The sequence below is a fragment of the Triticum aestivum genome, chromosome 2A (genome assembly GCF_018294505.1).
Source record: "Triticum aestivum cultivar Chinese Spring chromosome 2A, IWGSC CS RefSeq v2.1, whole genome shotgun sequence".
Lineage (NCBI taxonomy): Eukaryota > Viridiplantae > Streptophyta > Magnoliopsida > Poales > Poaceae > Triticum > Triticum aestivum.
In genome coordinates, this window is record NC_057797.1 from 709,964,310 (window position 1) to 709,989,566 (window position 25,257).

General features: G+C 48.1%; 3 protein-coding genes and 1 pseudogene across 3 annotated transcripts; 1 reads left to right on the plus strand and 3 right to left on the minus strand.

Moving 5' to 3' along the window:
• Positions 1–1,369: 1,369 nt before the first annotated feature.
• On the minus strand, positions 1,370–2,946 carry LOC123191888 (BTB/POZ and MATH domain-containing protein 1-like; annotated as a pseudogene).
• Positions 2,947–3,932: 986 nt separating this feature from the next.
• LOC123190433 (ubiquitin) lies at positions 3,933–6,611 on the minus strand. The gene is made up of 3 exons (XM_044603071.1): positions 6,338–6,611; positions 5,848–6,061; positions 3,933–4,289 (listed from the first exon to the last, which is right to left on the minus strand). The coding sequence occupies exons 1-3, from the start codon at positions 6,438–6,440 to the stop codon at positions 4,190–4,192; spliced, it is 417 nt and encodes a 138-aa protein (XP_044459006.1). The 5' UTR covers positions 6,441–6,611; the 3' UTR covers positions 3,933–4,189.
• A 4,620-nt stretch (positions 6,612–11,231) lies between these two features.
• Positions 11,232–12,375, plus strand: LOC123190432 (expansin-B9). Its single transcript, XM_044603070.1, has 2 exons — positions 11,232–11,467; positions 11,582–12,375. The coding sequence occupies exons 1-2, from the start codon at positions 11,290–11,292 to the stop codon at positions 12,199–12,201; spliced, it is 798 nt and encodes a 265-aa protein (XP_044459005.1). The 5' UTR covers positions 11,232–11,289; the 3' UTR covers positions 12,202–12,375.
• An 8,776-nt stretch (positions 12,376–21,151) lies between these two features.
• On the minus strand, positions 21,152–23,673 carry LOC123190434 (uncharacterized). Its single transcript, XM_044603072.1, has 3 exons — positions 23,352–23,673; positions 22,649–22,822; positions 21,152–21,833 (listed from the first exon to the last, which is right to left on the minus strand). Exons 2-3 carry the CDS (start codon positions 22,736–22,738, stop codon positions 21,357–21,359), a joined length of 567 nt encoding a protein of 188 aa, XP_044459007.1. The 5' UTR covers positions 22,739–22,822; positions 23,352–23,673; the 3' UTR covers positions 21,152–21,356.
• Positions 23,674–25,257: the final 1,584 nt, after the last annotated feature.

The window sequence follows — 25,257 nt, forward strand, 5'->3', positions numbered from 1 at the left end:
TAACCATGTGCTTTGAGCATTTCAGATATTCATCCTTTGGCTCGAGACGATCTCTTTTCCCCTCGGAGTGTGTTTCAAGACGGTGTAGCTCTTTCGTTTCTTGTTGGTGGACTAGTTTCGTAGGAGTCACAGTACTATCAAGAGAGGGTCCGCTTTGGTAAGGGTAGGGTGGAATCATCACATATGCTTTCGTTTCACACCCTCTCGGCCTTTCCGCGTCGTTGGAGGTTTGATTCCCTGCTGATTTGGGCAGTCTTTGGCCCCAGCGGTAGTACCGCGGTGTCCAGCGGTAGTATCGCTTGAGGGTCCTCAGCGGTAGTGCCGCTGTGGTACCGGGCCACTACCGCCTCGACTCGAGGGGGGCACTTCTCGTGTCGGGTTGAGCGGCACTTGCAGCGGTAGTAGGTGCGGTAGTACCTCTCGAGAGCGGTAGTACCGCCCTACCACCGCGGCAGTACCGCGCGGGGCCTGTCCGGCAGTACCGCGTTGGGCCAGTCCCTCCTCTATCTTCAAGCTCTCTCTGGCTGGGTGGTAGTACCGTAAGGGGGAGCGGTAGTACCGCTGGTTCCAGCGGTAGTACCGCTGCCCCCTGCGGTAGTACCGCCCTCTGCGGGGTTTTTTAGTGGGGTAACGGTTGGATTGTTACTCCCACTATAAAAGGGGGTCCCCTTCTTCTTCGTTGACCTACCTCTTCCCCCAAAACCTCCATTATTGCTCCAAGCTCCATTTTCACCCGATCTCTCTCCCTAGCCAACCAAACTTGTTGATTTGCTCGGGATTAGTGGAGAAGGCCCTGATCTACACTTCCACCAAGAGATATTTGATTCCCCCACGAATCCCTAGCGGATCTTGTTACTCTTGGGTGTTTGAGCACCCTAGACGGTTGAGATCACTACGGAGCCATAGTCCATTGTGGTGAAGATTCGTGGTGTTGTTGGGAGCCTCCGATTGAGTTGTGGAGTTTGGCCCGACCTTGTTTGTAAAGGTCCGGTCGCCGCCTCCAAGGGCACCAATAGTGGAATCACGGCATCTCGCATTGTGTGAGGGCGTGAGGAGAATACGGTAGCCCTAGTGGCTTCTTGGGGAGCATTGTGCCTCCACACCGCTCTAACGGAGACGTACTTCCCCTCAAAAGGAAGGAACTTCAGTAACACATCCTCGTCTTCACCGGGTCCACTCTTGGTTATCTCTTACCTTTACTTGTGCAAGCTTATTAGTGTTACTTCTCTTGCTTGCTTGTATGTTCGTTGTTGTTGCATCATATAGGTTGCTCACCTAGTTGCACATCTAGACAACCTACTTTGATGCAAAGTTTTAATTTGGTAAAGAAAAGCTAAAAATTGTTAGTTGCCTATTCACCCCCCCCCCTCTAGTCAACCATATCGACCCTTTCACCCATGATGTCTCCTTGTTCTCTCATCGCGCCATACAGCTCCGCTTTGAACATGGGCGACTACATCGCGAGCATCGCCTTGTGGGCAGGGAAATCCTCTCCTTGGACCATGAAGACCACGTCGGCGCCCACTTTCACCTTCAAGAGCTTCCCGAGATGCTCCGTGATGTCGGACGGCGGCACCTCCATGAACGGCTTCGCATCCTCGACGATGGTGATGACGCACTCAACGGTGAGGCGGTCGTGGCGGAGGTACGGCGGCGCCTCTACCTCGGCCCTCTTCTTGAAACCGTTGATGCCGGAGCGGCTCTTCCCGCCGTCGGCGGCACAGAAGTCGTGTGTCTTTGTCAAGGTATGCAGCGGCGAGGATCCCGTCACGTCCACCAGACTGAGCTTGAAGGACGCCCTCACCCTGGCGTCCTTGCTCTCTAAGCTGAGGTACACCGCCACGTAGTCTTTGTAAAAGTCCATGTCCCAGCTGATCCCGCCTGGGTAGAAGCAGAAAGTTTCTTCCTAACTCGAGCTCCACAGTACCTCTTATCTAGACTGTTGGTTTGCTTTGAGATTTGTGCACAAAAGGAGCATCAGCAGCAGTGTAGCTGTTCGCTGCAGTGCCATTAGCAGAACGTGTTGTCTTGTCTGCATGGCTACAGCCTTCTGTCATATTCCTAGGAGCACTGCTGCAACAGTGAAAGAGAGAAACGGAGTGGGGCAGCTAATAGAAAAGTGTGACACCCCTACGGCAAAAAGTCAAGAGAGAGGTAGCAGGTGTGAGTGAGAAAAAAATCACTGAGAAATTTCTTTGAAAGAGAGAGAAGTGCCTACGTGGGAGTCTTGAAGAGACAGAAAAATTCTTTGCAAATTTGAAGAGACAGGTAGCGTGTGACAGAGAGAGAAGAATTATTTTATAGAGAAGAGAGAGTGAAGCTCTGTGAGGATTTATTTTAAAATGAGGCTTTATTTATGAATGTGAGAGAGAACATATGAGAGAGAGAGAGAGCTTGCGCATTTGGATGCAGATTCTATTTGCATGCGAGGAAAGAGAGAGCTTTTTGTGAGGAAAGATTCCTTCTTGTAAATAGTCATCCATCAAAGAGAGAGTGTTTTTTATTTGTACAGAACTGTAGCAATGGCAGTGCATAGTGGCAGACACTGTTGCCTTTCTTGCCGGTCTCTATCATGGGTCTCCATCCACTGTCAGGTTATTAAGCACTAAGCACCTGCCTAGCTGCTGATTTTTTAATGTATGCACACATCCAGATGCACCAGAGTTCAGATTGAACGGCTATAATAGGGGGTACCGTGTAGCTTGTCCTACAAAAAACCGCTCTCCGGTAGAAGTGAATCCTCCAGTCGTGGCCCCCGACGGCGAACACGGGCGACGTTACTCTGCGGCGGCGCCGTTCCCCGAGTCGCTCCCGGTACTGGCTGTACCCTGTGATCTCGAGCACGTGAGAGCCCTGCTGCACTTTGTCGCTCGAGGCCTCCAAGTCCGCGCGCCAGCCCTGCGCCGTGTTGGCGGCACGGCGGGTGGACGACGTGGAGCTCCCCATCGCTCGTCGTGCTCACGGCCGGGGTTGGGGGTGGGTTAATTTGTGCGTTTTTGTAGGAAGGAAGGCAACGGCCGGGTTGGACTCCGATCGACTCCCGAGTGCACTTCCCCACCATAGCCTTCCTGAAACTGGTACCCTTCCATTTTTGGCGCACGGATCTGATCAGAAACCGCAAAATCCTCGACCGTGCCCTCAACTCCTGCTAGCTGAACGTCGTTCGTTTTGGCAAGATTTTGTCTACAAGTTTGGCAAGTTTGTTGGTTTTCCATTGAAGATCCGGATTGCACATTGCAACTAGGCCTTTATCCCGCAAAAAGAAAAAAAACTAGGCCTTTATCTGAAGAAAGTGCCTGTGTGGAATCCTTCGGATTCTCCAACCTCCCCTCAACCAATGTCCAAGGGTCCAAAGTGCACATATCAAAAGTGCTGAACATGGCTGAAGCTGCAGTAGAGAAATCCATCTCCCTGCTGCGACGATGCATGGTCGCGTGCACCTCTGAATCAGGTTCAGGTGTCCATGCTTTGTTTCAGGTTCAGGCCTTGCCCAATTTACATTCAGGTTCAGCTGTCCATGCTTTGTATGTCTTTAACTCTACCGCTTCGGTGTTTCCTAATTCTCAACTTCTCTCAGGCCGGGTCACAAGGGGGCTGCAACTATGAACATCTCTCTTAGTATGGTCCCTGGAATTCCATCTACACCGTATGATCTGATCGACAAGGGCTGGCAGTATATATGTGACAACAAGCATGGATTCAGCGAGTAGGTGACAAGGTAATGCGATTTCAGTGCTGCAACTCTGTTTTGCATGCAGATGGCATTCGGTTTCCCAACAAAATTTCGTCTATGATGCTCCAGATGTGGCAACAAATACAGAGTCTCACATTTTGATTTGGACGACGAAAGCCTGTGTTTACAAGTACAGTAATTAGATTCAACCATAGTACATGCATGACAGAAACATAGGAAAGCAAGAGCACTATTTGACTTGATCATTCAATGCAAGTAGACCTCGAATACTTCATTTCACCATTAATTCATGCAAGAGCAGATTGCAAAGTGCCAGGACAGAAACTAATACAAGAGCAACGTACTAGCAGCATCTTTCAGGGTTCTAGATTACAGAAGCAACATTTAACTAGGATGAAACTTCATATCCAAGAAACTAGCTAAGACTCGAACCAAACTTTGAACTCCCAGTTAATCCAGCTATGGCATGTCTCCCAGGGTCAAGTTTCCAATGCTTCAGTGGTAGCGCAGCTTCTCCTTGGGCCTGATCTCATTGCTGTGGCCGCACTTCTTCTTGCGGCAGTTGGCAGACCTGAGGGGCAGGCGTGCATAGCACCTGCAACGCAAATCATGGACAAGTTAGGATATACTCTTCTACTTGATAAAAACTACCTAGTTTCCTGTGGATCAAAAGCACACAGAGATTTGATCTACATAGGCATCAATCTCCATCAAACAGACCACGCACAAAGAAATATTTCAATTCACAAGCTTGTGCCATGCATAGACGACATCTAGATACAAACATGTAAACAACTGCATATTGATGAATCATGAAAGAACTAGTCCATCTACACCTCAACTAGTACTTGATGAAAAGTATGCTAATAAGCTAATTCCCTGGATCCAAATTAAACATTTAAACATCACAGAGACATGATGTACATATGCATCAATCCCCATCAAACAGACCACAACAGAAACATCACAATTCCCAAGTTCCTATCATGCCTAGACATGCATCCATTTCATTGATCCATATATAAACAAACATGCATGTGAAAGCACCATAAATGGATGAATCGTGAAAGAAACAGTCCATCTACACCTCAACTAGTACTTGATCAAAAGTGTGCTAATAAGCTAGTTCCAACCACACAGAGATACAATATAAATATGCATCCATACCCATCGAACAGATCACAAAAGAAACATTGCATTTCACAAACTTTTGTCATGCATAGATCATCAAGATACAAACATGTAAACAACTGCATGCATATCGTTGAATCTTGAAAGAAATAGTCAATCTACACCTCAAGAGTATGCTAATAAGCTAGTGTAGTTCCCTCGTTCCAAACCACACAGAGATATGATCTGCATATGCATTGTTCCCCATCGGACAGACAACAGAAGCATCACAATTCCCAAACTTGTGTCACGCATAGACATCCATATACAAACATGCATGTAACAGCAGAATATCTGCATATATCGATGAATCATGAAAGAAATAGCCCATCTATACGCCTCAACTAGTACTTGATAAAAAGTATGCTAATAAGCTAGTTCTTGCATCCAAGCCACACAGGGATATGATCTACATATGCATTGATCCCCATCGGACAGACCACAAAAGAAACATTTAAATTCACAAGCTTCTGTCATGCATAAGACATCCAGATACAAAGATGCCTGTAACAGCAGCATATATCGATGAATCGTGGAAGAAACAGTATGTACTCTACACCTATCGTAGTATCCCTTCATAAAAAGCATGCCAATGAGCTAGCCTAGCTAGTTCCAAACCACGGAGATATGATCTACATATGCATCGATCCCCATTGAACAGACAACAATAGAAACATTGCATCACAAGCCGCTATCATTCATAGGCAGCATCCAGACCACAATAGAAACATCTCAATTCACAAGCTTCAACCATTCATAGGCATCCAGAGTTCCAGACCAAAAGGCAAATCGATGTTTCCCCATTGAACAGACAACAATAGAAACATTGCATCACAAGCCGCTATCATTCATAGGCAGCATCCAGACCACAATAGAAACATCTCAATTCACAAGCTTCAACCATTCATAGGCATCCAGAGTTCCAGACCAAAAGGCAAATCGATGTATATAGTGAAAGAAATTGTCCAAGGAATAGCACATACTTGCGGCAAACAAGCCTGTGCTGCCTGTACTTGAGCGCGAGGGCGAGCAGGTTAGGCTCCATCTTGGGCGGGTAGCAGGAGCCCTTGTCCCCGCCGGCGAGGCCCAGCACGAGGTGAAGCGTGGACTCCCTCTGGACGTTGTAGTCGGCCAGGGTGCGGCCGTCGCCAAGCAGCTTCCCGGCGAAGATGAGGCGCTGCTGGTCCGGCAGGATACCTGCGATCATCGAAGCCAACACAGCGTCCACGGTTAGCCTCGCACCACAAGACGGCCACAGATTCAGGATAAAAATTGGCCCCTTTTTCGCGCCGCGGTTGTCTAGCGAATCAAACCGTATGTAGATCGAGGAGGCGCGCGTGGTAAAATCAAGCAAGAAGGCGCAGCAAGGCGGGCATTTCGAGCAACGGCGCAGCACGCGGATGCGAGGAAAGGCGCTACCGACGCCGGTGAAGGCGGCCGGAGTCCGTTGTGGGAGGAGGCGGAGGGGCGTACCTTCCTTGTCGTGGATCTTGGCCTTGAGGCTGTCGACGGCGCCGCCGCTCTCCGCCTCAACCGTGATGGTCTTCCCCGTCAGCGTCTTCACGAAGATCTGCATCCTTGCCGCCGGTTGCCGCTCTCCTCTCCTCTCCCGTCGCCGGATGGTGGTGGACTGGACTGGTGAGAATGGGAGCGCCGCGGACGTGGGTGCGGTTATATAGCTAGGGAGCGGCCGAGTGGGTGGGAGGAGGAAACGGAGCCGCCAAGGAACCGCCGACCGAAGCCCTAGCGGAGTGAGGGCCGCGAAGGCCGGCGCTCGGTCGGAGGAGAGCAGCGCGGTCACTCTCTACATACGTAGTAGCCCATTTAAGGCCCAACGTCTAAGCACGCTTTCATTATTTCCAAACCTGAGCAACTGAAGTGTTAAAAGTAAGATCGTCTGACTCTTGTGGAAATTACTTCGCATTTATGCATTCCAAACAGGGCTCCTACATTCGCAGCATCTATTTATTGTCGAAAAACTGCTAATTAGAGTCACATAAAAAATTAAAAATGATAATTAGTGGCACAAAAAAAATTAAAAGTTACAAATGGTGGCTTAGTTATGTCGAAACAGGGTAACTTGTTCCCCGCAAAAAAAAATAGGGTAACTTGCGACAAAATTTCGTAAATCTGTAAAGTTGTGTCAAAAGAAACATTTGATCATGGTAAATAGCATTAACTCTTTATATGCACAAAGTTGAAGATAATGTAGTTGAGTTCCAAATATTTTTTTGACAATTTGAACGTCAATTGGTTCGTCATAACGCCGGTGCCGCCGCCGATCTGCCCCACCTCCAATGACCTCTGGAACGTGGAGGTGCGCAGGATCTCAGGCCCCCACCGGCGGGAGGGATCTCGTTCTCGTTTTTGTTAGGTTCAACGTCTTGGTTGGGGCTATGTGGCGGTGGCGATGTCCCTCGGTACGAATAATGTCTTCCCACGTCCTATCGTCGCCCCGATGGTGAGAAGGAGGATGTGGAAGTGTATCTCCGTCGGATCTCGCGGGATTCGGTCGTGCTGGTCTTCAATGAATCTATTTGGATCCAGTTTTTGTTCGTCTTCGTTCCTTTGGTTACAAGTCTGATCTTTCCAATCTACAACTATTTTCATTGGCAATAGTTACTGCTTTGGTGCATTGGTTCTTTGGGCCTTAGCATGACGATTTCCCAACTGTCTACTACAATAAGGTTTGCCCGACTCCGGTGAGAGAGGGGCGATGACGGCGGCGCATCTTTGGCTCGCTCCAGTGCTTGTAGTCGTTGCTAGGTGGTTCGTGGACCTGGTTGTAATTTTTATTACCTCTAGTGTTCTCTGTACTGCCATGATTGATAAATAGATTAGAATTTTCTCTCATAAAAAAATTGATTCATCATTCAAAGTATCTTGGTGGCTTGAATATTCCAAAAAGAAATTCTTACCATGGCACCTATCTCCACCTCTAGAGCCTCATCTCGCTGCAACCGCCCCCACTCCCCCCACCCCACCACCCAGCACCTATTGTCGCCTTTTGAGCCTCATCCTACTGTTGTCACCTCCCACCACAAGCTAGGGCTCATCAGCGAAGTCAGGGCACTGGAACACTGCCACCTCCAGAGCCTCCACCCTCCCCTGAGGCTTCCAGCCGCCTCCCGCGTTCATGTCGCACCAGTCGCCATCGTCTCCACAGTTGAGCTTACGGCCTTTAGCGTAGACGGAACTGAGAATCGAGCCATGGCGCCTCTCTACCTCACATGTGCTTAATGGGTATATATAAAATTTTCATGATATATAAAAAATGTACTCCCTCCGTCCCAAAATTCTTGTCTTAAATTTATCTAGATACGGATGTATCTAACACTAAAATGTGAATAAATACTTCCTCCGTCCGTGAATAAGTGTACATCTAACTTTTGTTCTAAGTCAAAGTTTTAAAATTTTGACCAATTTTATAGAAAATAGTAGTAACATATATAACATCAAATTGATATATTATCAAAGTACATTTCAAAACGAATCTAGTGATAATAATTTGGTGCCATAAATGCTTTTACTTTTTTCCTAAAAAGCTGGTCAAAATTGTAAAACTTCGACTTAAGACAAAATCTAGATGTACACTTATTCATGGACGGAGGGAGTACATCCGTACGTAGAAAAATCGAAGACAAGAATTTTGGGACGGAGGGAGTACACTGTTAATGAAAAAAGTAGATATCAGATATGTACAAAAAAAATTAATCATAAATTTCCAAAGTGTTAACTGTGTGTATCAGAAATGTTCCTGGTGTATACAACAACAATGTGTATGGAAAAGTAGACTAAAAAATTACTCCATCCATCCTACAATATAATATTATTTTTGACACTATCATAGTGTAAAAAATGATCTTATATTTTGGGATGGAGGGATTAAGTTTTAAAAAAATGTTCATCATGTACTCAAAAAATATTGAACATGTATATAAATAATCTTCCTGGTGTATACGTAAAATGTACAAAGAAAAATGAAGAAGAAGAAAAACGAATGAAACACAAAAAACAAAGAAAAAATAAACCAGTAAAAACCATGAAAGAACTAACATCAAAGAAAAATGGAAAACCAAAGAAACCATGAAGAAACAAAGAAAACCAGCATAAACAGAAGAAAGATGTGAAACTGTACAGCGCTATCGATTGCGGCGCTAACTGCTAATTACCTTAAGGCCATGAAGAAAAGCGTCGAACCGAGGAAAAATGGTTGGACAAAGCCGCTTGAAGGCTTCGTGAAGTTAAATGTAGATGCACCATTCAGGGTACACTCCCTCCAGGGAGCTGTTGGTGCTGTCCTACGGGATCACAAGGGTGGATTCGGCGTCCAATGAATAACTGGAGCATGTTGCAGATGCAGGGACGGCGGAAGCCTATGCACTTCGACATGGATTGCTACTGGCGCAACAACTGGGGATATGTAAGCTTGTGGTTGAGTCGGACTGTCTCGAGGTGATCAATACCATGCAGAACGGAGGCTTCACGGCTTCAGGCGCAGCGGCGATTTATTCGGATTGTTTGGTCCTCGCTATAGGATATACTTCGGTCACATTTGCTCATTGCCCTAGAGAGGCAAATTCTGTATCTCACGACCTAGCTAGGCTAGCAAGGTCGTCACCTTCACTGTGGGTCGAGGAACCGCCGGATTTTATTGTAAAAGGCTTGGTGGACGATGTAACAGTTATATGATTCAATAAAGTGATCAAAGTTTCAAAATGATGTGAAACTGTACAGCGAGTGAGCGATCCATCATCTTCTCCGAGCGAGGCGGCGAATTGAAAAACCAAATGAAACGGTACGAAACAGTAATATGCTGGGGAAAAAGTTTCACGCGAGACTGGCTAAATTTTGAAAGAAAAAATAGAAAAGGAAAAATGGAAAAAAATGAAAAAGAGAAAAGAATGAAAACCAGAAGAAAAAATAAAGAAAACTGGGTTATTATTTTCAAATTTGTGAATATTTTTGATTTAGCGACAATTTTTGTATTCGTGAACATATTTTTGAGATTAATGAAAAAATTCAAAGTCGTTAATGTTTTTAAAAGTTTGCAAACTCTTTTTAAATCAGTGAATATTTTTATATTTCATAATAAAGTCAAAACTAAAAGAATAAATGACATTTTATTTTGAAACGACATACCCGCAACACGAGCGTACGGCTAAAAGAAGACAAGCGAAGAAACTGATCAAAACCAGAGACGGGTTAAGCGATTGAAGGCGGGTTATTGGGCTGACCCATGTTGGTTATTCATGTGCGCCATAGCACCAATTTGGTGCTTCAAGCGTCGAATAGGAGCTCCCTATTATCCGCGCACCATTGACCATCTCCAGCAAGGAAAAAAAGTTATATGATACACACAAGTGATATGATAATTTTGAAAACGAGGCTATAGCGGAGCGCACCTGTGTGTCTTTCTGTTTAGTCCTTTTAAATTCTTATAATTATTATAGAGTGGCCTATTTCATTAGAATTTTCGAGAAACCAAACATGAGGTCCTACCTCAGGTTTTATCTTTGTGTCGACAATTCCTCAGCTTTCCCAACATGATATTCAAAGGGCAGTTTGTGGGTTTTTTCTGCAGTTTTAGTTCATGTAGGAATTCATATTATACATGATATCTTATCTCTGCGATTTTTCTATTCCTATGTTTTGAGCTTTTGTGTTTCAAACGTTGATGGTGCAATTTCTAGAAATGGGGCTAATGATGTCTTCTTTCGAGACTATGTGGACAACCATCTAGGTTCCTCGGTCCTAGTTTTCCCACGATTAACCATCTAGTTGCCCCTCAAAAATAAAAAAAATTAGTAATAAATCGAGCAGATTGTTCTATAGAAGAAAATACTCTCGTCCCAAAATAAGTGACGTGGTTTTAGTTCAAATATTCGGCACTTGTACAATTGGAAATGGCTGTGACCCAGTTGATCAAAGAGAGTATCAGTTGTTGCCGGAGGAAGCAAAAGGCGTACGACGACTAGCTGCTGGAGACGCGGTGTGGAACGGAAGGCGGCGGCCGATATGACTTGCGCACGTAAGGTAACCCCGCCGACCGGGCCAACACTGCACGGCATGCACGCACGCACATGTTCACGGCCGGCACAATCGCACGCATGGCACTCGAAAAGTCATTACTACGTCTGGTTTCGCATGTCTGCAACGAGGAGGTAGATTGACGCTTCAGCCATTGACATGTCGTTGCTTCTGGGTGAGAGTAAAGATTAACAGGATTCACCTTACAAACGCATGCACGAACCTAAGAAATCTCGAACCCGAACATGCATGTGATGTGAGCCGTTTATCCGGCTGTGACACCCGTTCGTCGCCTATAAGTACGCCACCCGATCATACCATTGTTAACTCACCACAAGCTAGCTAGCTGCCCGCACTAAATCACTTACGCACAAGCAGAAGTCGACAAGAAGACGATGGGATCTCTCTCCGGCGTCCTAGCCTTTGCCGTCTTGGCGGCGCTCGCCGCCGGCGGCTTCTGCGCCTCAAACGTGCCACCCGGCCCCGACATCACGGCGGACTACAACCAGCCGTACCTTCCCGCCAAGGCCACCTGGTACGGCCTGCCCACCGGCTCCGGCCCCGAAGACAACGGTACGTGACGCGCGCACGCTCTGGCAGGCACAACACACGCTCTATCTATCATGTCAGTTTCACTTTCAACGACAGTTTGTGTGTTGATCATGCCATGTGCGTACATGCATGCAGGCGGCGCGTGCGGGATCAAGGACGTGAACCTGGCTCCCTACAACGGCATGATCGCCTGCGGCAACCTCCCCATCTTCAAGGACGGCAAGGGCTGCGGCTCCTGCTTCCAGATCAGGTGCACCAACCATTCTGCCTGCTCCAAGAAGCCGGTGGGGGTGGTCATCACGGACATGAACTACGAGCTCCTCTCGCCCTACCGCTTCGACCTGTCCGGCAGGTCATTCGGCGCCATGGCCGAGCCGGGGAAGGAGCAGGAGCTCCGCAGCGCCGGCATGATCGACCTGCAGTTCAGGAGGGTGCGGTGCCAGTACGCGCCTGGCACCAAGATCGTCTTCCACGTGGAGAAGGGCTCCCACGCCAACTACCTCGCGGTGCTGGTCAAGTTCGTCGCCCATGAAGGCACCATCGTGCAGATGGAGATCAGGGAGAAGAAGTCCAAGCAGTGGAAGCCGATGGAGCACTCATGGGGGGCTATCTGGAGGGTGGGCAGGGTCGAGCCGCTCGTGGGCCCCTTCTCCTTCCGCCTCACCACCGAGTCCGGCAGGAGGCGCATTGCGCACAAAGTTATCCCCGCCGGTTGGACGGCCGACACTACCTACAAGTCTGACGTCCAGTTCTAATCAAACCTATCACCAACACATTTCAAGCTGTTTTTCATTCGCAATCCAGTTAAAATAAAGATGTATATATAGGTTGATGTAGTGGGTGCATGCATGCTTGTGTTTGTTCATTCAACCAAATGTAACCATTGCTCGGTGGCCTGAAAATATAACCATTGTTGATTATTTGGAACACTATCCTTCTTAATGTCCTTTGGAAAATTTGGGACTAAGATGAGCATAGCCCTTCGCTTCATCATCGACGACCTTACTCTATAGACACACCTGATGAAGAAGCCAGCAGAAAAAGCAGTCGTCTCTTTATGGCGATCATACTTACCTTCACGCTTACACGTGCTCTTGTATGCTTGTGATTGTTACAAAATAACAGATCACACGCTTTGCCTCCACCATCCAATCGAGACTGTGGGCCCCGCGCCTCGCCACGTTTAGGACTAAAATAACTTTTCTAGCCACGTTTAAGAATGAGTGGTATAATTGACTCAAACAAAAATGGTGTAAGTTCATATTTTCCCTAGCTGCTTCTTCCTCCTACCACCTTTATTTCCTCTTCATCTTGCCATGTCGTCCGAGCCCCCCGCAACCGATGGTGCAACGTCCTCCCAAGCCACCATCTATGTATGTCTGTCCCCCCACGAACCCTCTAAGCCTGACCTCTTCTCCGGAGCTGGCTAGCCCTTCGCGCCCACCACCCACGCCATCAACCTTCGACTCTCCTGCAGAGGCAACGGCACAATCAGCTGCATCATCCTTGGATCTAGGTCGCTCCGGGCTCGGCGACGTCGTGGCCAATGGTGTCACTCCCATCTTCTTCAACGAGTCAAATTAACTAATGCAAGTTGCATTTTCAGGCAAATATGCAAATAGAAACCGCAGTAGAATTTGGGTCACATCGTGATTGTTTGGCAATCATTTAGACGAAGGTTCATAATAACAAGGTTTTTTTTAGAGAAAAAAACTCGTAAACAACAAGTTCAAAGAGGAGTATCAAAAATTACTTGTAAAAGTAGCTAAAGACTTCCCGAATAAAAAAGCGTGCTATCCCCCCTCGGCGGCCGCCCGTGCGGCCGCGATGTCCTGCGTCGCGGCAAGCCGGACGCGCTCCCGCTCCACGTCAATGGACGGAGGGGGCGTTCCGGTCAGCTGCTCCAGCTCCAACAGCCTCTGGATCACCGCGGCCGGTGCGGCCGCGTGGGCCGCCTGCCCTGTCGCGGCGACCTTGTAGGCGCAGCTCAACTTGACCAGGCGGGTGACCGACTCCACGGGCCGGGCTCTCGGCACGTGCACGAGCACCAAGAAGCGCCTCTCCTCGTCGTCGTAGAGCTCGCCCACGTCGATGGAGGCGGCACGGCCATCGGCGCCCACGTGGTTGCCGTAGCTGCCGGACTTGATCTCCTGGACGCGCACGCCCCGGTGCAGGCACGTCACGGCGATGCGCGCCTCCTGCACGGCGACCGAGAGGAGCCCGCCGATGCACTGCGCGAACGAGTCCTGGATCGCCGCCTGGTTCTCGATGAAGGAGAAGGTGCCGCCCGTCGCCTCCGCGATGGTGTGCATGGCCAGGGCGTCGTTGTCGGCGCCGAAACCGAACGCGTGGATCGGCCCGGGCCGGGTGCCGGCGAGCGTGAACAAAGGCGGCACGAGCGTCATGTAATCCTGCGCGGTGCGATTGGGGGGCGGCATGAACGATGTCCTGCCGTTCAGATAGGTGCCTGTGCCTCCAGGCCTGAGGAACGTGTCCCCGCCGTCGGAGAGAAGGATCATGCTGGCGACGACGTTCTTGTACCGGCGTCCGGCGAGAATCTGGGCGCCCACGCGGAGGCCCTCGCCGATGTTGGTGCCCGTCCATCGGACGACCATGCCCTCCACTGCGAGCTTGGCCTGGGCCTTGCCCGCGACCGTCATGCGCGTGAGAGGGATCAGCCGGGTCGCCTCCCCGGAGAAGGACACCATGGAGAGGCGGTCGTCGGGGCCGAGCTGGTCGACCACGAACCCCATGGCCTGCTTCAGCAGCTCCATCTTCTGGCCGTCCATGCTGCCGCTGACGTCGAGCACGGTGACGAGGTCGAGCGGCGCGCGCGCCACGTCGGCCGGCGCCCTGACGTGCACGAGCACCGCGAACTTGTCCCGGGACGCGCCCCTCCCGAGGGCCGGGAACTCGCACTGCGTCTTGAGGACCAACCCGCCGTCGACTGCCGGCGCCTGCGCCTGCGCCGCGGCGGCAGCAGGATGCTCCAGCGGCTCGTCGTCTTGGTACGCGCCGACCTGGGCCTGGGCGTACGGTGTCCGCGGCGGCGCAGCGAGATGGAGAGCCATGGCGAGTGACGTCGCTTGGCGGAAATGGCTGGCCCCGGCGATCCGGCCGATCAGAGGCCCCAACGGCTCGTCGTCTTGGTACAAGCCAGCCAGCTGGGCCTGCGGAGTCGTCGGCGGCGCGGCGAGACGGGGAACCTTCTTCCTGCCCGACATGTCGCTCGCCTCGGCGTCCGTGCTAGGGTTGTGGGAATGGATCGGCTTATGTATGTTTGGCCCAGCCGCCCGAGGTACGTATATACGGAAAGAACAGATTTGCTATTTCACATCTAGATGTAAAATAGAAACGTCAAATTGTATGATCTTCCCATGCATGCATGCAGGAACTACCCAAAACGTTTCCCTTCGGGGAACTGTTTAACCGAAGTCGAGCGCATTTGATTGCCTGATATCAAATTTGCCTAGTTAGCATGCATAATACTAACTATGATACTCACATTACAATCAGCCTTAAGCTATTATCCTTATCCATGCAGTGAAGTTACTACAAATATATAGTGTCCAAAACATGCAAACAACTGTTTTTACATATTGAAATTGAAATACAACGAATCATTTTTGGAATATAAAAATCATCAAATCACCATGCTCCCTAATTTTGGAGCTTTCCCATTTAATTGGGCCATTCAATTTTAGATTTGATTCATGATTTTGATCAGGTTAACTATTTTTAATTCATCATGCTTCCTAATTTTGGATCTCTCCCCTTCAAGTGAGGCGTTCAACTTTAGATTTAGTTCCTGACTTTGACCGGGTCAACTATTTCTCAACCAGCTCTCTCATGCACTATAGATATCTGATTTTGGATTTGATTCACTATTTTGACTGGGTCGGTTTCTCAATTAGTCGGGAACAACCAACTTGTAAAAACAGAGCAGTCTGTGCATCCTCTCACCATCAAAAAATAAAGCGTCAACATGTGACATTGTAGCACCAATATAGTATATACAATCGTCAACGCAACAAATTTCTCACATAAGTATTGGTTGATTAGCAGATATCACAGAATCACACCGCCAAGAACCACCAAAACATCACGTCATAAGAAAAAGAAAACACACTTCATCATCTTCCCTAGTTCCCCACGCGCCACCAGTTTTTATCTTTTTGAAATCCCAACAACACCAACAGCGAACAAAGCGTGTCCAACCCTTCTAGTACATTATCATGTATACATTTCATTAAAATCCTAGATTCTAGGTATTTCAAGCTTTTGGACCATTGTCTTGCACACACTTTCGTCTACTTCCACTACAAGTAACATTGCACTTGACAATCTTGTAATCAAATTCTGTCTTGGCAGAAATCATAAATATCCCCCGCAAAAAAATCATAAATATCATAGTGGTAGATGGATTAACGTTTTCACTGAGTAAGTGCAAGCACACCGCTCTTGATTTCACGGATAGAAGTGATTGTCTGTGAAGATGACAAGTATATTCTTCTGCTCTGCAATCTCACTTGACCAAACAACACTTGTGTCAAATACCTTGATCTCAAGTTGTCTCTTGTTTTCTTATGGCGTCCATCGATACGGGCGATCTCAAGTGTCTGTTGCTAAGTGGTGCTCGTCTATATAGTTTAACATAAAATGGTGCTCCTGGTCAAGTTTATGCAGACAAGATGAATTGTGTTGGTTGCAGTGCCTGCGTGTGCGCTGTTGTGATTTTGTGACATGGAAATGATGCTACACGCTCCACATCTTAACAAATTTGAGTTTGATGACTATCTAACACAAATTGTGCTCAGTGAATGTTTGACATTGTCATAGGCAACCTTTGTGTCAAACATGAGAGCCACTGGCTTTTATCATTGGAGAGATCATTGGTAGTATGGAGGAGAGGGATTCTTGCATTGCTCATACTCATCAGAATTGTAATATGGTTAGTCACGCCTTGGCTAATTTTTGTAGGGTGCAACGCCGAACCATGGTTTGGCTATGCTTGGGGCCGGATGAGGTCATGGAGCTTGCAAGTATAGAGAGTAGAATTTGATTTGAGTAATGCAAGAATTATTTCGCAAAAAAAAAGAGCCATCAGGTTTTATGATTATGGTTTCGACTTCTTCACCGTGTGCAAAAACTATTTCTAGTTGCTGGGCGACAAGCCTTATAAGCTATCAAACAAACAAAAAGAACTATTTTTACTTTTAAATGTTGATCAGGTTTGCTCTATAAAGAAATGCTTCCTTTTATAAAATTTTCTATCACAAATATTGCATCTCAAATAGATTACTCCGGCCAATCTGAATTAAATGACGCAACCTCCATATATACATTGTATAGAGGTTGCGTCATTTAATTCGGATCAGGTGAAGTATTATTTTTGCGTTTGTTCCAGGTGCTATGATTCACTAGAAACCAGACTAATCTGAGGCATCTGAACATGGACCTTGAGATCATGTTCAATCCATGTGCTGGTAGTTAGGTTATGGGGTTTGTTGAGGTTTCACCCTCCTGCTATGAGGACAGCAAAGGCCTCTACCATCACCTAAGGAGTGTTCCCATGTCAGGATTGCTACCGTGCTTAAACGTATGGTAGTAGATTCAGTGGCATATGGTGACCCTCGTCGTACAGATGATATCTATTCAGTCAGCAAGGCCGGTAGTACCGACGGTGGAGTTGGTACCATGTCCATAAGAATAGGAAGTTTGCGGAGAAAAATCGTGGCAGAGGAGTTTTGTCATATCGTCACCATTTTGTGAATTACAATGCTAGGGCTGGAAATCTTGTCTATATATGTCGATGGATGTGCACTGTGGAAAATGGATCGCATTTTTTTCTTTCCATCCTAAGGCTTTCTGAAGCTTCGAAAGAATCACTCACAAGGGATGCATGCATGCAACGGCGGAGCTTCGTGGGGGCGAACCTGGGCCATCGCCCCCCCCCAGCAAAAATGAATTTTTTTTACTACCCCTATGTATACATACAGCCCACAGGCCCAACTGCACAGGCCCGCTTATCAACTAGGCCTAGTCTACGATGCCTGGAGCCCTGGATGCAGCGACCAACTCCATACACCAGAATCTTGATGAAATGAGATCAGATGATGGTTGGGAAGCCTTTTTTGATAGGGTTGTTGAGTTCTGTGTAAATCATTCCATTGATATTCTAGATCTGGGGGAAACTTACATTATGCGTGGTGGTCGTGCTCGTCGCCAACCAGACCGTTTTACTAAGGAACATTATTTCCGTGTGGAAGTATTTCGTGCAACACTTGATACTCAGCTACATGAATTAGAATTCAGGTTCAATGACAAGGTACTGGATCTTTTGACCACAAGTGCTACTCTAATCCCCAAAAATAAATTCAGATCTTTCAAAGCTGATGATATTTACGAGTTGGTGAAGAAATATTATCCAGCAGATTTCACTCAACAGGAAATCTATGGATTGCAGCAACAGCTAAAACACTTTGTTGTGGACGCCTCCAATGATAAGGAGTTGAAAAATGTGTCAACCTTAACAAATCTTTGTCGATATCTCTTTGAGTCAGGGAGGCATTCTATCTACAATTTGGTTGATCGATTGTTGCGATTGCTTCTAACTCTTCCAGTTTCTACAGCAAGTGCCGAGCGAGCTGTTAGAGTACGTAATGGGCCTAATGGCCTGGGCTGGCGGTCTAGCCCGTTAATCTTAGGGTTAATTAGAGATAAGGATCGCTTGCTTAGGGGTCAAGTAAGCATTGCTTGGGAGTCAAGTAAATCTCTTTATATAATGAGAGGAGATGTATCAATCTAATCAAGCAAGAATTAAGAAGGAAATACCTTCCCTCTTGCCTGGCCGTGGGCAAAAAGGCCCCCGGCCGGCCCTCTCGCGCCCTCCTTCTAGCAGCGCCATAACAATTTGGTATCAGCTAGTTTCGGTTCGATCATGTCTTCACCGCCGCCCAACCCGTCTCTTCCGCTGCCGATCACCTCGTCGTCTCCGGCGACCACCACGACCGTCGCCCCGCTCCTGCCCGCGCCGGGATCCTCCGTCACGCCCGCCCCCGTCGTCCTCATCCCGGAGGAGGTGTCCGGGGTGCTGCGGGACCTAACACAGGCGGTCCAGGAGATCCACCTATTCTTGGTCGGGTCCTACGAGCCGCACCCGGCTGCGCCGCCCATCACCGCCACCGCGCCGCCGTGGCTGCCGCTGCACCAGGCGGCCCCCGCCGTGCTCGTCGGGCTGCTGCAGCAGCCGCTGCAGCTGCCATCCACCGCCCCGTCCTGGCTGCCGTGGCAGCCGCCGCACCAGGCGGCCTCCGCCGCGCTCGCCGGGCTGTTGCTGCAGCCGCTGCAGCTGCCATCCACCGCCACCACCGCCCCCGTCCTGGCTGCCATGGCAGCTGCCGCATTAGGTGGCCTCCACCGCGCTCACCGGGCCGCTGCAGCAGCTGCCATCCACCGCCACCACTGCCCCGCCCTGGCTGCAGTGGCAGCCACCGCTCCTGGCGACCTCCTTTGCGCCCGGCGCTTCGCCGCAGCAGCCGTTGCAACTGCAGCAGCCATTGCCGGTCAGCTCCGGCCCCGCATCAACCGCGCCGACGGGAGTCCCGATCCATCAGATCAAGTCCCCGTCGTCGCCATCACCGCTTCCCCAGGGCGTCCCCATCCAGCAGATCAAGTTCCCGCCGTCGCCGTCATCGCTTCTAGCTTGGATCACTACCCGCCATGTGCCAGCGGCGATGAGGCTGCAGGCTGCTATACGCGGCCTCCTAGCGCGTTGGCGTGTGCGGGAGTTGCATGGTCTGCAGCTGCCGCTCCTCCCAGTTGCGCTTCGCTGCGCAAAGGACCTCGATCTCGTCTGCTGTGTCGGGGATCTTGGGCATGCTGTTTTCCCCACGAACAGCACCCTCAAAGTCCGCGACATCGGCGGTTGGGGAGGCACACCCCTCCTCGCCATTCTCCATCGACAGCCTTCCATTCTTCTATGTGCGGTGCCGACCAACAACCGTCCGGCAGGGAGAAGGCATGGTGTCACCGACAAGAGCGCATCGCGTAGCACCACTGCATTCCGCCGCCGGCCGCCGCGAGGGCGCCTCTGCTGGTCGCTCTTGCGACCACTTCTAGGTGGACATATACATGCACTCCTTTTGTCCAGATGGTGTCCATGGGATCCAGGTGGCTGTACATGTGCACGTCCGACGTGCGGATGGTATCCACTTTTTGTTAAGAGGTTCAAAATAAATCATTCCAGTCCATTTCAGGTTGATGATAATAAAACAAGCCGAGATGTAAAAGGCTTATTTTCAGGTGTTAGGTCTGTGTTGCGTTGAGTCATGGTTATAAGTTGGTTAGGCTGCAGCTCGAGGACAAGCTGCATGTCCAGGTGGGGTGTAGCGTTAGAGTATGTAATGGGCCTAATGGCCTGGGCTGGCGGTATAGCCCGTTAATCTTAGGGTTAATTAGAGATAAGGGTCGCTTGCTTAAGGGTCAAGTAAGCCTTGCTTGGGAGTCAAGTAAACCTCTTTATATAAAGAGAGGAGATGTATCAATCTAATCAAGCAAGAATTAAGAAGGAAATCCCTTCCCTCTTGCCCGGCCGTGGGCAAAAAGGCCCCCGGCCGGCCCTCTCGCGCCCTCCTTCTAGCAGCGCCATAACACGAGCATTCTCTACTTTGAAGATCATCAAGACAAGGCTACGTAATACTATGGAAGATGATTATCTAGCCAATAGCTTGCTAGTAAACATAGAGAGTGAAATTGTGGAGAAGTACTGCTATGAAGATGTTCTTGTGCACTTTAAGGGTGTAAAGAAACGAAGGGCTGATCTGTAGTGAACTGGATCCTCCATGGTTAAATAGTATTTTGGGTATAGTTTCTTTTGTTCTGGAGCTGGTCAATAGTGAACTGAATGTTCCACGGTTAAATAGAACTTTGTAGTGAACCTAATTCTCTACTGATTAGAAATGTATTTTGTAAGCTAATCTGGAGAAGTTACTTGATATTTGCAACATCTAACTTGTTGAATACGTACGATTTCATATTTGTTTTTTTACAGCTTCGCCCTTTCAAAGATTTCTTTCAAGCTCCGCCACTGCATGCATGTACCACAAGCCAAATGATTGGAGACAGTAGTAGTATGTGCAACAAAATTCAGGAAAAATCCAGTGGTTTCTGCATTTTGATTGGAGCATGAGTTAACTGTGCTTTCTTTCTTACGTTTTCTTGTTTGTGAATTTGCTATCATGAACTGTCCATTATTATAGTATATGCAATACTCTTTCATTAATGAAATCGTGGAATTATTTATCTCGGTACATTCATAGCATCTCATGCATGGTCTGTGTTTGATGCTGTCAAGATTCAGTGTCTTCCTTGCTGCAACTAATCTTTCATCAGTTCCTTGACAATACTACATTCTTGTCTGAACCAACAATGTCAGAGAAGCCACTCCTAGCTACAACAGAGAGTTTAGTTACCCACTTTTAAGATACTTCCATTGCTTAAGAAACCTAAGAGAGATGCATTGCCGTTCAAATTACTTGCAACTTGAAACACTTTTGCTTCTTGCAAAATGCTAGTGTAGAAAGGTTTGACGTGAAATAACCAGTTCGCATCCTACCAGTACTACTTAGTAGCATCTCAGCAGATACACTTGCAGTGCTGTCGACAGAGAATAATCCACAAAAAGAGGAAACTGCAACCATGTCAGATCAAAACAAAGACATCAATTCAGCAGGATTACAGGAAATAACAAAATGTTTATGTCTTATACAAGAGCCGATCTAAGACTGTCTAATAATCATAAATACTTGTAGGCTCATCATGTTATTTGGGAACCAGTCGATCTTTTTGCTTCTCCTTCCGACAGGATATTGATTTTCACTCTTCTTGCTTGTTCCTGCAGGTGAAGGGCTTATTTAGGAGAAAGGCTCCTCACTCTTTCACCTCGGGAACCGGCTGCAAAGCTCAAGAGCACTTTCTTCTTCTTCCTGAAAAAGGAACATCCTTTCACTTTCACGACGATCGACTTGAGGCCAATCGTGCTGGCGGATCGCCCCATGTGTTTCCCTGTTGCTTCACCTGCGCACCGAGCAAGACGAAACCGCCCTTTACGATCCTCCAAGCAGCCAGCAGAAGCCCCGGCCTTCCTGTTCTCCTTGACGTCCGTCACGGTCACAAAGGTCTTTTTCTCCTTGGGTGTGATGTGTAGAACATCCATCTTTACTCGCGGAGCCGCTGTCCACGTTATTTCCATGTTTAATCGGCCAGACCTGCTACCGCCGCCTGTGAAATCATTTTCAGCAAAGCGACTGTAAATGCTGTCATTCTGCTTCCGTGTTTGCATGAGGCGGCTCACCGGATCGCCGTTCGTAAGGCCCTGCAGTGAGTTCTGCAAAAGCACAAATTGAGACTCAACTATCAAGCACCAGATAACAAGATCCACTGCTTTGTTGATGTCTCAGCAAAAAAAGGACAGACCCAGTGCATAGAAGCTCCCACACAAGGTGGGGTCTGGGGAGGGATTATAGGAACCTAGTCTTACCCCTGCAAAGTGCAATGCAGAGAGGCTGGTTCGAACCCAGGACCTCTTGGCACAAGTGGGGAGGACTTCACCACTGCGCCAGGCCTGCCCTCTTGTTGATGTCTCAGCAAAACTTGAAAAAATGAACAAGACAAGGTGTGTGTATATAGTAATGCGTCTGTAAGATCACATAAGATTCAAAGCTATATGGAGTAGCATTTGTGGTTGCAAACAGCACTCGACTTGGTTTGGTAGGTTAGCTGTCAATGGCAAAGGGAAAGGGCCACCTTTAGAAGAGGTGGAACAGTAGCAAGAAACAAGGAAATGATGAAAAGAACACCTATGTTTTCTTCTCTTCTTCTATTTCCTAGCATTGTAGCGGAATCAGTATGAAGCATTGTGCCACTCAAGAGGTGGAACAGTAGCAAGAAACAAGGAAATGATGAAAAGAACACCTATGTTTTCTTCTCTTCTTCTATTTCCTAGCATTGTAGTGGAATCAGTATGAAGCATTGTGCCACTCAAGAGGCACGCACACACTTGCCTAACTCCTGAATTTATCTGCTTCAGTACAAATTCACTCTACCATCGTATTGCCACTTACAATTTCATTTAGACCAAGTTAGCTGGAAATGCATTGGAAGGGAGCGATGTTGATTAGAACGGGCAGCTGGTAAACGTACCTTGTCAGTCGACAGCAGCCGTTGGGTGCCTGGTGAGGCGACCGGTCGCAGGAGCGCTCGGCCAGCGAGCCCGAGTGCCCTCGCCGCCATCGCCGTCTCCTGGACGGAGGAGGATGAGGTCTGGTAGAGGCCGCTGGCAACGGCAGGGACGAAATCCTTGTTTTCCTATCCGAGCTATGAGGCACAGGGGAAGAAAAGAGTGATAAATATTTGTACAGATAAATGAAACAAATATTGAAATATGCAGAACTTAATTTATTAATCGAGTGGGATCACTGGGCAGCTATATAAACAGAAGCAATACTGAATAAGCAAAATAAACTAGCCCGAAATAATCTAAATAAACTGGTGGTGAGCTGGGCATTTTATGGTTGATTTACAATATGAAAGTGACCAAATGGTGAGCTATGACAAATGAGTCTATAAACATCACAGTTTATATCTATAAACAAAGGTGTGTATGCACACCAAAACATCACAGTTTATCATACAGATACACACCAAAACAGTGGATTAATCTTATATGTGCATATACACATTCTTTAGCTGGGCAGGATACACTCAACAAGTTAGAAGTCCATCTCAGATTATCTGTAAACTGCACAGAAATCACACAATATCTCTAACTTGCAGAAGGGAGACCTCTAAATGGCAATGACATTATTATCTGTAAAACTGCAAAATGCACACAGCCTTCCTTTACCTTGACGGAAAGCGGGCAGAGGTGGTGTCGGCGTCGAAGTGCTGCAGCTGTTAGGGCTCGGGGAAGAGGTGGATCGGGGGCGGCAGCGTCGTCGGCGTCTGTGGCGCGAAGGATCGGACCGGAGTTGGTCTGACGGCCTGACTGGGCTCGGCGGCGGGAGATACTAGGACGGAGCGGGGGCGTCGCTGCGCTCGGGGCTCGGCGGCGGTGGTTTCGGGGGGAGAGGGACCCGGATCCAATCGCCGGAGCAGGCGGCGGCCAGAGATCGGGGAGCGTGGCGGCGTTGAGCCAGGGAGTGAGGGTGAGAAGGGATTTGTTTAAGGCCCGGAGCCCTATCTTACTTAAGGCCGAGCGACCAGGCCGGCCCACTGCTGTTGTATGTAGTTCGTCCTTTTTTTCTCTCTGCGTGTGTGTTTTGTCCGGTTTTTCACTGTTTTGGGCCGGTTTCCTTCTGTTTGGGTTTTCGTGCGGATGGGGCAGTAGCAAGCAATGGCGGTAGAGGACTGGCGGCGTCGATCTGCAGGGATACCAATAGTGTTTAACAGGGAGTAACGCTAGACCCACGTAAACTTACATGAGGTTTTTACGTAAAGGTTGATGTAGACAAAATCATTAATTAAAGAGTACTCGTTGCAAAGAGCACTTCACTTTTCCAGGTCACGACAAGTGGCGTACATGCAGCGCGCCACTTGTCGCAACCTGGGAGTTTTGCCTTTTTTCGTAGATCTGTTTATTCAAAACGTTTTATCTCTTAAACCGTGCGTCCAAATCTTGAACCGTTTTCACTATTGGATTCCTCGCGTCGAGATCTTCAAAACTAGATCTAATGTTGATAGGTTTTGACGAACTTTTTTTTTCACGAAAAAACAAGATGAAAAAAACCGCGTGAAAAAACCGGACCGGAAACATGGTTTTTTTCCCTTTCCGAAAGAGGCACGTCCGTGCCTCTCGCGAAATCACAACCGTGCCTCTCATGGAAGCAAAACCCTGACTCTTGTGGAAAGAAAAAAAAACAGAAAACGCGTTTTTTTCCGTTTCCGAGAGGCACGGCCGTGACTCTTGCGAAAGCACAACCGTGCCTCTCGCGAAAGCAAAACCGTGACTCTCGCGAAAGAAAAAAAACAAAAAACACGTATTTTTTTCCCTTTCGGAGAGGCACGGCCGTGACTTTCGCGAAAGCACGACCGTGCCTCTCACAGAAGCAAAACCGTGACTTTTTCGAAAGAAAAAAAAACAAAAAATGCGTTTTGTTTTTCCCTTTCCGAGAGGCACGGCCGTGACTCTCGCGAAAGTACAACCGTGCCTCTCGCGGAAGCAAAACCGTGACTCTCACGAAAGAAAAAAACAGAAAATGTGTTTTTTTCGTTTCCGAAAGGCACGGCCGTGACTCTTGGCTAAAGCACAACCGTACCTCTCGCGGAAGAAAAACCATGACTTTCGCGAAAGAAAAAAAAAGAAAACGCGTTTTTTCGCGCAAATTTTTTTTTTCAAAAATTTATTTTGATCGAAAAGCTAAAAAAGACCGGGGGAAAACCAAAACGTCGGAAAAAACCCGTTTAAAAAGCCGAAAACATATGCGAAAAAATAAAAAAATAAAATCCGAAAGGAGCGTCTAGAGCACAACATATGGCAAATGACTGAGAGCGCGCCAAGTGGCGCTGATCGTTGCGAGGCTTCTTAACTAGTTGCTCCCTGATGTAGAGGTAGTTAATTAGATGAGGATTAGCGGCTGGGGCCCATCCCAGTTGAAATCAAGGGAGGAGAGGATTATAGTTAGAAAGATTATATTACTTTTGCGTAGCCTGGTTGTAGATGGAGCATTATCGTTAACAGGGAGCTTCGGCGATAGTATTCGGGGCATTACCGACCCAACAACACTTGAAGCTTTGGCTTGTCGAGTGGCTAT

Excerpts from the sequence above, each read along its gene's own strand:
- LOC123190433 (XM_044603071.1), bottom strand. The coding sequence starts at position 6,440 with ATGCAGATCTTCGTGAAGACGCTGACGGGGAAGACCATCACGGTTGAG. Across the intron at positions 6,062-6,337 it reads CAAGATCCACGACAAGGAAG|GTATCCTGCCGGACCAGCAG; the intron begins GTACGCCCCTCC and ends CGATGATCGCAG. Across the intron at positions 4,290-5,847 it reads CACAGGCTTGTTTGCCGCAA|GTGCTATGCACGCCTGCCCC; the intron begins GTATGTGCTATT and ends TTTGCGTTGCAG.
- LOC123190432 (XM_044603070.1), top strand. The coding sequence starts at position 11,290 with ATGGGATCTCTCTCCGGCGTCCTAGCCTTTGCCGTCTTGGCGGCGCTC. Across the intron at positions 11,468-11,581 it reads CTCCGGCCCCGAAGACAACG|GCGGCGCGTGCGGGATCAAG; the intron begins GTACGTGACGCG and ends ACATGCATGCAG.
- LOC123190434 (XM_044603072.1), bottom strand. The coding sequence starts at position 22,738 with ATGGCGGCGAGGGCACTCGGGCTCGCTGGCCGAGCGCTCCTGCGACCG. Across the intron at positions 21,834-22,648 it reads GGCTGCTGTCGACTGACAAG|AACTCACTGCAGGGCCTTAC; the intron begins GTACGTTTACCA and ends GTGCTTTTGCAG.